General features: G+C 32.2%; 3 protein-coding genes across 3 annotated transcripts; all 3 read left to right on the top strand.

The window, feature by feature from the left end:
- Positions 1–6606: 6606 nt before the first annotated feature.
- Positions 6607–7145, top strand: BDBG_16036 (uncharacterized protein; the record flags this gene model as incomplete). Its single annotated transcript, XM_031724072.1, has 2 exons — positions 6607–6657; positions 6871–7145. Coding segments are annotated over 2 exons (326 nt in total), but the record flags the coding sequence as incomplete, so codon positions are not given.
- A 2265-nt stretch (positions 7146–9410) lies between these two features.
- BDBG_16035 (uncharacterized protein) lies at positions 9411–9805 on the top strand (the record flags this gene model as incomplete). The annotated part of the gene is made up of 3 exons (XM_031724071.1): positions 9411–9443; positions 9507–9515; positions 9644–9805. 3 exons carry the CDS (start codon positions 9411–9413, stop codon positions 9803–9805), a joined length of 204 nt encoding a protein of 67 aa, XP_031575548.1.
- Positions 9806–10649: 844 nt separating this feature from the next.
- BDBG_16034 (uncharacterized protein) lies at positions 10650–11628 on the top strand (the record flags this gene model as incomplete). The annotated part of the gene is made up of 3 exons (XM_031724070.1): positions 10650–10715; positions 10762–11187; positions 11563–11628. Coding segments are annotated over 3 exons (557 nt in total), but the record flags the coding sequence as incomplete, so codon positions are not given.
- Positions 11629–16952: the final 5324 nt, after the last annotated feature.

Here is a 16952-nt window from a genome sequence, read left to right as displayed (position 1 = left end):
ACTAATCTCAGATATACAGCTTCTGCTTTTCTACAGACTGATATTGATGATGTTTTCTGATTCACACATATACACATAGTTATGAATTCATATGATATCAAATGAGAATCAACAGCATCACATTCATCACATCAGAATAATGTTTCTGAATGTGAGATCTGCACTATTATGAAACAGATTAGAGCTGCTCTTTTGAAAGATAATCTCTCTAAGAAGTTCTGAACAGATGTTCTAGAGACAGTGATTGCAATAATTAATAATACTTTCATATTCACAGTTCTTTATAACTCAAAATTTTGATTCTCCACTGTAGAGACTTCTATGATTTCAAGTTCATATAAGATTTCTTAATATGCACTTATAAATACCCTGCTGAATGTGAGGCATTTTCACTGATTAAGTATAGAGGTTTTTGTTCACTTGCATAAATCTCAGAAGTCTGCAGATAAGCTTTCTTCACATGTCAATTTCTATCATATCATTGAATTCAGTGACATATTAATATATCATCTATGATATCCTGAATCTGACAAGATTATTGTCAGTAGTGATGTGAGATTCTCAATTACTGAAAAACCAGTTGTTATATCTGTGAAACTTATTAATCATGTTATTGAATCAGAACCTGACATTCATCTGATTAATGATAAAGATGCTTTCAATATTGATGATTCAAATTCTACATAATTGCAGCCCGTGAAATCGCTGACTATATATACTTCAAGTCTCATTACAGATAATCTCTCAAAGTTCTATAAGAATGTCACATCTCAGTCAGAGAGAGTAGAAGATTATTGAAAGAAGTTCATGTAATACAAGATTACTGATCTGAAGAGATATAATACATGAAGTTTAATCTCTAGATCTGATGTTCTGAGAGATGAATTGATTACTCTGAGTTATTGAGTATTTCTTAAGAAAGATAGGCCTGTGAATCTGAATACTGATTCTGATAATATTCTTAGAAAATTGCATTGAGTGATTTATAATAACTGACTTAAGAAGAGTTCTAGAGAAGAGATCTACACTTCTGTCATCACTGATACTGTCAATCATATTCTTTTTATAATAGCAGCACTACACAGTTGAACACTTCATTAAGTAAATATAGTGATAATATATCTACATGAGTATCTCACTAAGAAGATCTATATGAGACAACTTATCAGATTTGAGACAGGTTCACTGAAAACACTTATCTGCATGATTGAGAGTAGTTTATACAGCCTGAACTCTGCAGTGAAGATCTGATATAATTACTTAACAGCTCTGTTAAGCAATCTTGAATTTACAGTCAGTGTCTATGATCTGACACTCTGATATTATACATTCAGATATCACCTTTATATGACAATCTACATTGATGATCTTAACATCATATTCAAAGTTTCTGAGAATGCTGATTAACTAGTGAGTATGCTTAGTAAGAAATTGAAAGTCAAGAATCTACATCAGCCAATCAAGTATTTGAGTATGAAAGTCAATTATTCAGACAAAGAAATTAATTTGATACATTGTCAATATATTAAATATCTTGTTGAAGATTTCTATCTTGATGATACAGCTGTTATCAGAACATTAATGAAGAATAAATTCTGCATTGATGATTTCTCTATATCTGAGAAAGAGACTGATTTCACAATTCAGTGATATCAACATGGTGTGAGTTGCTTGTAATATCTTGCAGTTAAAACATGTTCTGATATCACTCACACTGCCTCACTACTCACTCAATGAAACATTGATTCAACACCTCAATGTTGAAAGGCTCTATTACACATTATACATTATTTGAAAGAGATCATGAATCTGGGCATTTTCTACGGACGCGGCTCATATAAGAGGTCTGTTTCTACTGATCTTTCTGTTTCTATCAATCTTTCTGTTTCTACTGATCTTTTCATTTCTATCAATCTTTTCATTCTCTCTGATTTCCCTGATGATTTCTACCTACCCTTCAGCTACTCGGATTCTGATTGAGCCGGCTTCTTGAATGATGATAGGAAATTAACATTCAGCTACATTTTTAAGCTCACAGATGGTCTGATTTCATGATATTCAGCAAAGCAACCTTGTATATCTCTAAGTTTCAATGAGACTGAATATGTGACTCTTAGTGAGGCAGTCCATGAGACAACATGAATCTGAAATCTTATGATTGAGATTGACTTCATTACTACATCTCTGATACAGATTCTCACTGATAATAAGAGTGTCATAGATCTCACAAAGGTGACAGTCATTACAGTCTGAAGCAAGCACATTGACACACATTTTCATTTTTCACATTGACAGTTAAATCAGAGAGTCATTGATTTAGAATATATTTTCATCACTCAGATAATAGTGAATGAACTCATTAAATCTCTAAACACTGTGACATTTGCATGATTCATGATTTTACTAGGTCTTACAGGTGTAAAAGTTGAGAATGTTTAATTTTACATTTGTATTTGATTTTGACAGACTATCTTGATGATTTGAGTGTTTTTGTATGTAATTCTTATTATCTTGAGAAGAAGTGTTGACTGTTACAGCTGTTGCGGTTAGCAATCCCACTAGATCACGTGACCCACCACTATATTATGTTCTTGTAGATAGATCTATTAATACAACCTTTAACTATTCTACAAATACACTGTGAATTTATCTCAGCAAGCTCAGACACTTTTCCAGATATTCATTGCTGTTTTAACACTGAATTGATGATTATGTCATGAGCTAACCTCAAATAAGCAATAAGCTAACTCAAATAGTAAAACCAGATCATGTGAGTGATGATTTGCGGAGCGAAGCGAAGCAAATATATGATGAAAACCCTGGTTATTAAAAGTGAAGAATTTTCTTTTTGAGGTTCTTGACATGAATACAGCTCACTGATTAATGTAGAATTAAGCAAAGCATAATTCTGTGACATTGCACTATATTCATGAATCTCTGCATGCTCACAATGTATTCATCTTTCATCTTATTAATTATCTACTCTGTACAGATTCTTGAATAATAGATCACATATCTCATCAACTACCTACTCTGTACAGATTCTTAAATAATAGATCACACATCTCATCAACTATCTACTTTATACAGATTCTTGAATAGATAACACATCTGATCAACCATCTTTCATAGATTCTCAAGAATGAATAATGTATTAAAAGTCTGTATTTACTTCTTACAAAATCAGTCTCTTGATTAATTTATTTCTTTACAGCATTCTACTACTTCTACAGCTGTCTGCCTTCAATGCCGCACTCAGAGAACTCAGGTATTGTAATCTTCTCTCATTACATCTTTTCTATTGCTGATTATCTCTTTACACTGTGTAGAACTATAAATGAACATGTGCAGTGAAATCAGATTCTTCTACAGTCACAGATTCTGTGATAAATGAGCCTGAACTTCTCTCATCATCTCAGACATGTCAACACTTCATATAATCAACAGCAGCCTCTCAAGCCTGTGAACAGTCTATTGAAATAGATATGTCATCTGAGATTAAGTTTTATCACTATGAAATTCATAGTTCTGACACATCTTTGTTGACAGCAGTCTGTAAAAAGAAAACTGCTATTCAAAGAGCTCACTATGTTATCAGATGTCATAGAGAACATCTCTTATTAACTCTATTCTTAACTCAATTGAGAAAATAACTGTGACTGTCATCTTTGATAATTAATTCATCTCTCAGTTCTGCAGATCTCTCTTCAGTCTTTCATCAATCACCTGTGTTATCATTCAACTTATTTCCAAGTCAATCTCATTTCACTTTTACAGATATACTTTCACTGCAGATATCTTTTATATCATTTTTCTTATTCTCAACTTCTCAAAGTTATATTCCTCAGAGCTCTGCAGATCTGTTCATTAATTGACTTAATAGAAGAGTTAGCAGTCTCTTAACATCTCAGCACTCTACATAACCTAAAAGCTCAATTGACACATCAAATATAAAAGTCCTCACAATTCTTCAGAAACATAATCAGTTACAGACTGCAATTGTCTCAGATTCTCTGATGAATTCTCAGAGTTCTACTTATCTTACAGATTCAGCTGTTAATTCTGATAATTGACAGTGTATGCAGGAATTTCATCATACACTTGAAGATTTACAGATGAAGATCTGTAGCTGTTGTTAAATTCACTGATTCAGAATGAATCTTCAAGATGATATTTGTACTCATTATCATGCTGTTGATTCAAGACAGCTGTCTGATGAGCTGTTTTTATTCTCTTAAGAGAATAACATTGATCTCAGTGATCTTGATTCAGATCTCTCTGTCCTCAGTCAGGTTAAAGAGATGTTAATTTCATATATGCATGTCTTCATTGAGATCTGTCAAGTCAGAGAATATCAGTATAAGTATAAAGATCATATTATTAGCTTTCTTAGAGTCACTGACTGTGTTTATGACACTCTCTCACTTCTTTCTAAGAATCTTGATATTATTATATTGAAGTCTTCAATTTCAAATGCAGATCTCTGCTTGCAATATCAGTTTCATCAAGATTTCATAATTTACAAAGAAGCTGTTGCTCAATAACTAATCTATCTTTATAAAAATCATCTCAGTTATCAGAACATTATGATTGATGAAGAGACTTGAAATCAGTTATCTGAAAATGAAGATATCTCTGATCAGATTTCTTTTCATAAGCTTGATAAGCAAGAATTGATGATCATTGAGAATGAGAATCATTTAAATCTTGACAACTTGAATATCTCATCTGAATACTCTGATGTTTCAGATCTTTTAATCTCATGATCTGAAGTTGAGCAACTTCATCATGAACTTGAAATATCACAGTAAGAACAGATTGATCATCTCACTCTGTCTTCAGCCTGTAATACATTACTTAGTGAGTTTAACAACACTCACTCACTCTTTTCTTGAGCCTTTTCAACACTTTTCCCATGAGATGAAGCTGAATTCATTCTCTCTAGACAAAGAATAATTAGTCTTACAGATTATATGCAGTTCCTTCTTAAATATTATAATGACTACTTTGTCTGTCATAGCTGTTTTTGATATGTTCTTTTCAATTCTCTATTCTATAGATAGATTAATAATCAGGACCACTTTTTCTACAATCAAACTGATTCTCTTATTAAGAACCTCACTCTAGAGAAGCTGCAGACTGCTTTTGCTACTGACACTTCACAATCTGCTGCAATTTTGAATTCACTTACACAGTTTGCAGAGAGTCTTCATGAAACCTGTTCTTTTTAAGGTGTAAAATGTTGTCAGCTATAAGTCTATGTTCAAAATATTGAATCTTCACATCTATTTCTTACTCTCTCAGCTGCAGATCATCACTGAGATGATCTGATGCATTACTTCTCTGACTATGTCATTTAAAAGCACAGCACTGATCTTGAGAGGTTGAAGTTTGTAAGAGATAGTATTTATGACTATCTCACTGTAGTTGCACATTACTTTCATCTACAACTTGCAATCTTCAAGGAAAAGATTCTAGACCTGAAATTCAAAATCCTAGATCACTGAACTCATTATGAGTGGTAAGACTGCAGATCAGTGCACTCACATAGTGTATTTTAATATAAGAATGTGCTGAATTCTGAACTTGATATGAATGAAGACTCTCATCAAGTCTTTGCTGACTACTAAGGCCTCATTATTACAGCTGAGAATTCTGAGCCTAATCACACTCAGTCTGAAGATGCACAGTTATTTCTTTCTCTCAGTCATTCTGATCAGATAAATGTCATTGAACATTTATCTGTGATTCTCAACTATGTTCAATGTCATCACTGTAGTGAAAAGTACTGTATTCATAAACACTGAGTCACTGGTAATCTACATTACTAATTTCACTTTCTGCATAAATACTGAACTGACTGTGCTATTCTCAAATCTTTGAGTAGTAGATATTACCAGCTGCACTCTCATTGTAATGACTCAATTCTTAATAACTATAACAGATTGATTACAGTTAGCTGACTAGTAAATACTGACATTGCTCCCTGCACTGGCAGCTGTGCTGTTCTTGATTATCTGTCTAAGTACATTGCCAAGGCTGAAACAGACACAGAATTCTATTATCAGATTGTTCAATAAGTGATTTCAAGAGTCAGTTCAAGCCACTCACTGCTCTCTATGATTGTTAAACTTATGAATCAGCTCATTGATAAGTGTGATTGATCTACTTAGAAGATTTATCATCTTCTTTTAAAGCTTTCTTTACAAATAGGTTCTCACAAGTCAATTACAGTTGATTGTCAGCCTGAATCTCAATATTATTATAGCTATATTCTTGAATCTGATGAATTACAATATGATTCATTCTTTTTGAAAAAATATAAGCAGTGATTAACTGAATTTGAAGATCTTTCATTTCTTGAATTTCTTTAAATCTTTTCTCACAGTCATTAAATTAAGAGATGTCTCTGTATAAAACTCTGAGTGTTGATCTACTTTTCTGTTTATCAGTTTGAAACTGATTCAGAGAACTATACTTATATCAAACTTCTTCTTCATCACTCTTTTTATTAAATTGAAGATCTCAAGATTGTTGATCTTCTCACTTCTTGACCCTCTTTTACAGAGGCCTTTAATTATTGACATCTTTTTCATAATCACTCAGTTGATGTCTATGATGAAGACATGCTGGAATCAGAACCTGAGTTTGAAGATGGTCAGAATGATGAAGAAAAGCTTGATCTCTCTTGAGTATTGCTCATCTGTCAAAACTCACAGTGTGATAATAATGATCTCATTAACACCTGAAACTGTGAACAGCTTGATCATCAGTTCTTAGATTTCAACTATGATTGAAGCTCTCATGTTGACACTTATATCAATCTTGACACAGAATTTTGAAATAATATGAAGACTGACTTCCCTGCAGACACTACTCTTCATGAATATGACTCATTCAAGACTCTAGACCCTGATCAATGCCTTCTTCATGACACTATTCTCTATCATTATACTGAGATTCTTAACAGCAGATTCTCAGATTCTTTGCTAATTAATCTAGATGATAAAGATGACACTGATAAAACTTATCTGATTATGATTTTATCTATCACTCTTCAAAATCTTGCAGAGGCTCAAGATCTCTCAACCTCAATTATTCAAGCTGTGTCAACTGGTGTAGCTGCTTACTTCATTAACACTTGAACCTTGCATGCATTATTTCAGCTTCTCATATACAAGAACATGTCATATGAATCACTCAACCCTCAAAATATTCAATCTTTGCAGGCCCTTTTTAAGGATGTTCACTATCTGTTAATTGATGAAAAGTCAATGATTGATTTACAGCAACTTTCATGAATTAATCAGACCTGTTATTATATATTCTCTCATAAGAATGCTCATTTTAATGATCTCAGTGTCATTCTCAGTGAAGATTTCTACCAGCTCTCATCTGTTTTTCAAACTTCACTCTATCATAATGAGTGTATTGATCATAAAGAAGACATTCAGAGTCATCAAATCTACTTGACTTTTAGTAAAATCATTCAACTTACTGTGACTTAATGATAAGTGAGTGAAGATGTCACTAGCTGTCAGTTTCATGAGATCTTGAAAAATCTTCATCTTGATCAGTTAACTCTGAATGATTGAAAGTTCTTTTCAAAGTGTGTGCAGACTCTTATCTCTCATGAAGCCCCAGTCTTTGAGAATGCAATTCATATTTATGTAAAGAAGTGCCATGTTCATGTCTATAATAATGATACTATTTGAAGCTGTAAACAATCTGTTATTAATATTCAGGTCACAAATGTTGATATAGACACTTCTCAGTTAGATTCTGATAAGACTGATAATCTTCATCAGAATCTTTCTCTCTTTATCAGCTGCTGAATCATGCTTCTACAGAATATTTGAACAGACTGCAGTCTCATTAACAGTGCTCTTAAGACTCTTCATGAAATTGTATGAAGTTCAGATGTGAAGAATCTCTGTCAAGATTCTTCATTTGCACTGCTAATCAATTTTGACAAATATGACAGCCCTGCTTATTTGAAATGAGAGAGTCTTAAACTTGTGCCTATCTTTCACAGCTGTCATGACTTTTCTCATGTTAATCAAGTCTGTAGCTGCACACAGTTCTCTATTACAGTTGCATATATCATTACTGTTCATAAATCCCAAGAATTATCACTTAATCAGGCTGTTCTTGATATTTCTGAGACTGAATTTCAGACTGATCTCACATATGTTGCAGTTTCACAGGTCAAAATATATCAAGGTCTTCTGTTCAAATAATTTTTTGATTATTCCAGATTTTGCTGATCTGATGATGAAGTAAGCAGAAGCATGCAGATGCATGAGATTGATTATACAAGATATCAAAGTCAACAGATCACTAAGTTATATCTCTTTTCTTTTTATAGGTCTCTACTAATCTATATTCTATATAACTTTATTCATCTTTTATTTCATCTTTTTTACAGTTCACATTTGATCTGCTCATTCACTCATTCTTCATTACTGCAAGTTCTTCATTCTCTATTCTATCATTCTCTCTATCTGTTCTGCTTAGAGATTCACTGAATTCAATCATTGAATTTGATGAATCTATTGCAGCTGATTCTATTATAATCACTAAACCTGAGAATGAGCAGTTAGTGATCTACAGAAGGTATTAAAACAATTCAGATATTAATCTATACAGCTCAGATTTAATATAATAATATCTTTGATCTGAGAGATTGAGAATCTTCTGAGACCTGTGTTATTGAGGCCTGTATTGCATCATGTGATAAGAGATATTGAATTCTTACAGCTGTTAACACATGTATGAGAGAAAGTGAATGAATCTCAGAGTGTTCTCTTTCTCTTTGAAGAATTCATCTTATCTCTCATCTCTCATCTCTGTCAGCTTTTTTTTTTTTTTTCAGAAATTATATTATTTATCTCTATTAATTCATCAGAAGTTCAAAAAATCATCAATGCTGCTATTATAGCTGAAAACAACATCTTGAAACACATTCATTGTAAGTAAGATTCTCAAAATGATGAAAATTGCAATTCTAACAGTCAGCACAGTTCTCAATAATCTTGTTCAGCCTGCTGAGCTGTCAGCTGTCAATCTCATTCTCAGTTCTGCATCTGTGCCTGCATCTGCCCCTGCTGCATCTGTCAGTTCTAGATCATCAAGTTGACTGTTGACTTGTTTAGCTGAAAGAATGTCTGAGAAGCTGTTAAAGAAGCTACAGACTCTCATTAAATTGTTCTGTGCTTGTGAGTCAGTCTTGTGAAAGAGTTATCAGATCAATACAAAAATCAATATAAATTATAAAGCTCTTCTTCTACAATTCTGTGATGCTGTTTTTGTGATTCTCTGCAGTCACTGTGTCAGAGAAGAAGGCTCTTTTATCATCTGTATCAGTGCTCTGAATTGGTGTCATGAAGCTTGTGTCAGTTGTCATTACAATGACACTGAAAGTCACTGCTCTTATCATAGAAGTGAGTCACTTTTCAACATGAAATATGTCAATTTCAATACAATTAACTAATAGTTATACATAGTCAATGTTAGTAAGAAGAATGATAAAGTGAAAGAAAAGAAGCAGAAGAATGAAAAGAGAAAGAAAGTCAAGAAGAAGAGCTCATTTAAGAAGCATTCTGCAGCTGAGAATACAGAAGCTAGAATCTTGAAAAAATAGATGACAAGTATTGAGTCAGTTGATGATCATGATATTGAGATTTTGACTCTTTGTATTGAAAATGAGGCTCTGTGCATGGAGAATGCAGCTCTGAAGATCAAATTCAGAACTATTACAAGCCTTCTTCAGGCCACTCAAACTGTCCTTGAGAATGACATATGAGCCGGCAGGGCAGAGTGAGATGTTTTTTATTTTTTTCCTTACTTAGTTAGCTGATGCTTTTGCACTGAAAAATGAATCTCTATATATTTTTACAGTTCTATTCCTTCTATTATTATTAATAATAAGTCATAAAATCAATCTTGCAGGGTCTTCTGTTTTGAGCTTAGCTCTGCAATGTCTTTGCATACAGAGGCTTATGTGCATTAAGATATTTTATCTTACAAATCATATGAGAAGAACATAGAGTTATTGTGATTCAAAGATTTCTTTTCTTTTCCAGCGTACAATTACAGGCGTACGCCGGCTTCTTATATATTGTATGCTAAATTAATTAGTGGCTGCTATGACCCCTTTACACTTGTAAGCAAGTTCAGAAGCAGCCGCGTTATTATTCAATGATTGTACATTCTTTCAAATCATATCCTCTCTCACCAGATTCAGTCACGCTCATGTGATCATGTTGTATGTCCTAGCTTCATGCAGATTAGCTCATCACTAGTGTTTCACAATCATGTAATCTATCTCTGATTCAGCTAGTGTTCTGTGTACACTCTCACAAAGAAACTTTCACTATATTACATCTCTCATTTACTAACTTTTCTCATTCTTCAATCATCTTCTTCATCATCATCATCATTGAACACTATCACTATTTCATTTCTACTTCTTCTTCTGTTCAACTCTTTCTATCTGTTCATCTATCACATTGTATGCATTCCTGGCAATGACCTCTCATTCTCACAACAAGTGTCATCATAGTGCTCATACCAGGCAGTTTGTTAGCAGTAAGTGTAATATATTGTGAAACATGACTAGAACTTGTTTATCTTCTAACAATCACTAGAATATATTATCATGAATGACATATCTTCTTCATCTTCTCATATGCTCTTGACTGTTTTTCTTCACAGTGAGTTTCTGATCATGTTTTCTGGCATGATTTTGCATAGACACAGATGCTGATATGTTTATTTTTATTCATGTAAAATCTTCATGCATTGACAGATCTGTGTCTGCTGATAATAGTGAACTCAATGTTGAATCATTGATTGAGAACTTGAAGAACACAATAATGAAGAAATTGTCTGTGCTATGTGTAGCTGAGTCTCTCATGTCTCTCTCTGCCCTCTCTGTTTCTTTCTCTGCCACTTTCCCCTCTCAATCTCCTACACCTGCTCCTGTGTCTGATTCTCCCACTTCTGCTATTTCTGTCCCTGTGTCTGGTTCTCCCGCTTCTGCTACCCCTGCTCTCTCTAGTTCTATCACCTCTGCTTTCATTATCAGCTCTCCTCATTTCAAGAAGATGTTGTATAGACTTGATGAACTGCATTTCTCAGCATATATACTCTTATTCTTCTTGTTAATCTCTAGAACAATTTATTGTATAAAGATGATATATAACACAACTATCTGAAGCTCAGTCACAGACACTGATTATTACATTTATTTTAAATATTTATGATGAGATAATTGTTTATTCATATCAGAGAATTATCTCCTCTCTTAACAGTGTTAAGATTATAAGTCTTTTTCTTTTTATCTTTTCTTTCTGATGCTGATTTTTCTATTCTTAGAGAAAATTATTATGAGTTTTATTATATATAAAGTCATGATGTTCACAGATATTAAGAAACTTTTTATAACTGTAAAGTTCAATATTATAAGAATATCTGCTCTAATGAATTTCTTCAGAATGATAAATCTGTATTAGTCTATTCTCTAACATCTGTTATCTGACTTCATGATGCAGATAAAAGATATCTGTGTTTTCAGAAACAGAAATACAGATGTTATACTCTTTTACATCTGTGAGCATGAGACTTGTATGCCTTGTCTGAGATGTCATTGTGAAAATGAGTTATTTACATACTGTATTCTGCTTTTCACATTTTCTCATATCTCTCTCTCTCTTTCTGAGAAGTCTTGTGTGTGTTGTAATTACATATACAATTCTAAGATCAGCAGATATTCATTCAGTAATTGTTACTCCTGCTTTTACAGTTTTATATACTAATAATAGTTCTTAGTTGCTTCAGTGTCAGAGATTATTTTAATTGAAGATGATAATGCTGCTGAGACTACTCTCTTTCACTCTCAAGCTTCTTTCATCACTTTCTCTCCCTCTTCTGCAGAGAAGGTTGTACACACACTGAGTTATAAGTGTTCAGCTCTGAGTGACTTCTGTCATTGTTTATCTGATTCTGCATCTCCTTCTTTTATTTCTTCTACCTCTGCTCTCTCTGTCCTGACTTCTGGTCCTGCGGGTTCTGTGCTCTTCTTCAATTTTTCTATATATACATGTATGCATTTCTATATTGACATTCCAGCCAATCTTGCAATAAATGACATTAATGTTATATACAGAGTGATAGAGGAATTGAAGATATATGCAGTGTTATTATGAGAGTGACTTACAGCTCTTGAATTTCTTACAAATCTCAAGTTTTGAGATTTTCTTTGTTTTTAGCATTTTTCAGGTGATATGACATTGAAAATAGATTAAATATATAGCATATGAAAATGAATGAGATGTGTATGATAATATTTATCTTTTACAGTCTACTCTTACAGTTAATGATCAATTCATTATTTCTTTTCTTTTCTTACACTTTTTCTTTATCTGCTAGTCACTACTCTTATACAATCTCTATATAATACAGTGTTCAGTGACTAGATTCAGCAGCTTTCATCTTTTATAATTCTGTCTTATGTATTATACTGTCTCTCTTCACTCACTCAGATTACTACAGTGAACAGCTTATTAAAACTAATCTCATCTGATCTCTGAGCATTCTCAGAGATTGAGATGACTTGGTCTCACATGTCTGTGAATATTTCAGATAGTTCATTCTCTGTGATCTCTGTAATTGAACTGATGTAAACAGTTAAATTCAACTCTGAATTCCTTTTTCTTCTATGATCTGACTCATATACAAGTCTGTCACTTTGGGACTGTTCTTTATCACATTATGCTCACTGTCTGCAGTGTGTTATCATACAATCAGCTACAGTCTTATCACTTATTGAAGTATGATATTTATCTGATTTCTTCATTACTTCTCATTCTTTTCTTATAATTATGAAAAGATTAGAATAAGTGAGATTATCTGATTTGTAAGTGTCTATGATTTCTCTTACTTCATGAGACTTTTCAATTATAAGTCTCTTCTTTTTCAACACTGATGATAGTGCTGTGAATAATTATAATTCACTCAGGTCTTGCATCTTTGCTTTCATAAGTTATGAATTATTAATTAAGTTGTATAAGACTCATCTCTCTGATTTCTTCAATGCATAAGTTTTCAGAGAATATAATTTGAGTATTTTATAGAGTTCAAATTATCTAGATTAAAACTTCTCAGAACTCTCATTGCATATAAGAACTCATATTCTCATCTTAAGACTTGATTTCTTAACTAGTGAGTCTTGTATTCTTTTTGATTGAATTGCTCAGTTCAGGAGTAACTCATTAGCTTTTGTATATATATGACTGATCTCTTTCAATCTTGGTTCTATGTCTGTAACTGCTATGTCTGCAACTGCTGTTTTCTCTCTCATCTTTTCTGAAGCATTCTCTGAGATGCGCGGATGCAATTCATACAACAGATAGAATGATGAATGCTTGAAGACTGCATACTGCTGAATTTGTGTGACTAATAGCATCTGACTGAGATATTCATTTCATAATCTTATAGACTTGCTCACTAGATATTTCATCAGCATGTTACTCAAGATTTCATTCAAGTATTTCATCTTTCTATTTATCTGCAGATGATATGATGTTGTTCTATGATATCTTATCTATAACTGACTCATGAAATGTCTCACTGCTTCTTCTATGAGATTTGCATTATTATCAGTTAGAATCTCACACAGTATTTCATAGTTGATATAGATCTCATTATGTAGAAACTTCATCATCATCTTCTCTATCATCTCTGAAACTGCTTTCATAACTGATCAGTCAGTAGTGTAATCAATAGCAGTGATTATTCATCAATTTTCATTTAGTGTTCACAGCAATATGTCTATGAGGTTCATTTCTCATTGTTTAAATAATTGTATTATACACTTCATCTGATGTTGTACTTTCTCACATTCTAATTCTTTCTTAGATTCTTTTACAACCTGACAATTCAGGCACTTGTAAGTGTACATCTGAATATTCTCAGTCATGCTTGATCAGTATACTCTTTATTCAAGTACATTCATGAGTTCAGGACTTTCTAAGTGACTGAATTCCTTGTGCATGTGAGTCATCAAGTCATATCTAAATAAAGATTCTAGATAGGGAGCTTCTGCATATTCTAGATCACAGTAAAGTATAACATTATTTTTCAATTTTCTCAGCTTGAAGTTCAGAAATATCTCTTCTACTACTCTCATGAGATACTTGTCATCTGATATCTTGTCATTCTTTAAGTGAGAGATCATGATGTTTATTCATTCTGATTTCTTGTATCTTCTCAGTGTGTTTAATATGAACTTCTCTTATATCTGATTCACAGAATTCTTACTTATGAAATTAAGTCTGTGACTGATTATATCAGATATCACAGTATTCAATCTCTTTCAGTATTTGATATGAAGATTGTATACTTAGAACTCTGAGATTCAACATGCTAAGTGTTTGAAAGATTTTATTATTAATTATAGATAGACAAGACTTTCATGATCTGTGATCACTGTTATCATATACTCATTGTCAATATATCTATTTCATAACATCAGTGTGTGCTTGATTGCTGGCAATTTCTTTTCATGCACTGAGTAATTGAGCTCAGTGTCTGATAGTTTTCTACCATCATACATCACCAGATGCAGCTTGCTGTTCTTATTCATCTGTAGAAGAATGTCTTCAATAGCTCATTCAGATGTGTCTGTCTTAATATAGAAAGGTTTATCACAATCTAGTTAAATAAGCACTGAGAATATTATTATATATTTTCTCAGTGTGAGAAAAGCCTCTTCATACATAGTATTTCAGATGATTGAATAAAACTTCTTCTTTCACAGATTTACATCTGTTTCTCTTAAGAGATCTGAGAGTGATGTAGATATTCATGTGAAATCCTTGATAAATCTGTGATAATATGAGATTAATTTAAGAAACTATTATATATGATGTACATTTCTCAGCTGCAGTTAATTCACTATAACATTCAATTTCTCTGAAATGAGATGTATACAGTCATCACTTAATACATGTTCTATGAACTCTAACTCTTTTATTTCAAACACATACTTTATTGATTTGATATAGAGCTTATACTCTGTCAGAGTTATAAGTACTTTATTAAGATACTTCAGATATTCATTGTATAAGTTTGAAAAGACTGAAATATCATTAAGATATATAAGACATGAGATTTCATTCTATTTATAAAGAATCATATTCATTATCATTTGAAAGATGACAGGTGCATTTGTCAGACTGAATAATATTATCAGAAATTCAAACTTTTCTCATTGCATATTAAACACAGTTTGTGAGACTGATAGTTTGTCTATACAGATCTGTCAGTATTCTGAGAGAAGATTAATCTTTAATAGATATCAGATATTTTTAACTGTATTCAACTGTTGTTAAATCTGTGACAGTGAATATTCATTCTTGATTATAATCTTATTAAGTACTTAGTAATTAATACACATTCATTACTTCTCACCTGTCTTTTTCATGAATAGAACTGAAAAGTCTCACATACTTGATGAGAGTTATATAAGATTATGTTCTAGAAGATCAGTGATCTGACACTTCTGTTCTTTAAGATGTGTTTATGACAGAGAATACACATTCTGATTGACTGATTTTGCATTCCTCATATCAATCTCATGTACAAATCCTCATTTTAGCAGTAATTCTGATGAAAAATCTGTTCAGAAGATCTTCTCATACTTCTTCAGAAGCTTCTTCATACACTTATTCTTTCATATATTCTTTATCTTGATTTTCTCTGCTTCTGAGTCTCATATGACATACAGAATGCTTTCAGATGAGGTCTTGTGAATCATTCTCTTTACTTATTAATATATAAGCAGATTTAATCCTTCTATATTAGAGACATGAAATGTTCTTCTTATATCAGTTAATAGAATTGTATGAACTGTTTTCTTTCTATCAGTTAACTGCATATGACATGTACATCATTGAATCTGTGAATTGAACCTTTGAAACTAATTAAGTCTGAGAATAAGATTGTATTTCACATTCTGCAGCTCTCACACTCAAATATAGCAAGATCATTTCTCAAAGTATAAGAGAACTCTTACTCTTGCAGGTGATATCAAATATCAGTTATCAGATAATCTTATACATCAGAGATTCTTCACTTAACAGATCTCTTTCAGTCTTCAGATTATATAATTATTAATATATTGTATAGAAGCTTCTGTGTCTATTAACACTTTTACAGTTATCTCTCAATTCTTATCTAAGTATCTCTTATACATTAACATTTCAGGTCTTAAGATATTGAGATAAGTATCTACTTCATTCTCATCTGTATCTCAGTCAGAAGCCTGCTTTCTCTTAATATTTACAGAATTCAGAGAGTCATCTAACACAGACATCTCTTTCATTTTAAAGACTTTTTATAGAATATCAGTGAGTATCTCTGAGCTCACTGATTCTGTTAGTTTTTTAACTCTCTTACTTCTCTTGACTGTGCACACTGAGTGCAATCTTTTATATCATGATTTTGACATCTGCAGTTGAAGCAAGCTCAATACTTATAATATCAAGATTTTCACTCAGAGGATTTCTTTTTCAGAGAATTCAGTTCTTTAGTGATGACATTCAGATCTAGATTCATTGTATTCAGATGTGTAACTTATATTATAGAAGTCTGATTATTCATTCTTCACTGAGATATACTCAATTACAGTATTTTCTGTTATAATTGACTTACTTATTTCTGTATAATGAGAATATTATATGCTTTCTTCACTATATCTGACTGTGAGATTAAGCATTTTCATTCTACTCTTAACTCAGATATAAGATTATGAATGAAGATCTGTAAACAGAAAGATGTTGAAAGCTCTTCATTCAATATAAGATAGTATAAGCTGAAGTGTATAAAGTATAATATAAGATTACTCACTTGTCTACACTCAGTGAAGTGTTTATAACACTTATCTCATA

The sequence above is a fragment of the Blastomyces gilchristii genome (genome assembly GCF_000003855.2).
Source record: "Blastomyces gilchristii SLH14081 genomic scaffold supercont1.1, whole genome shotgun sequence".
Lineage (NCBI taxonomy): Eukaryota > Fungi > Ascomycota > Eurotiomycetes > Onygenales > Ajellomycetaceae > Blastomyces > Blastomyces gilchristii.
This window is presented reverse-complemented; position numbering and strand designations above follow the sequence as displayed.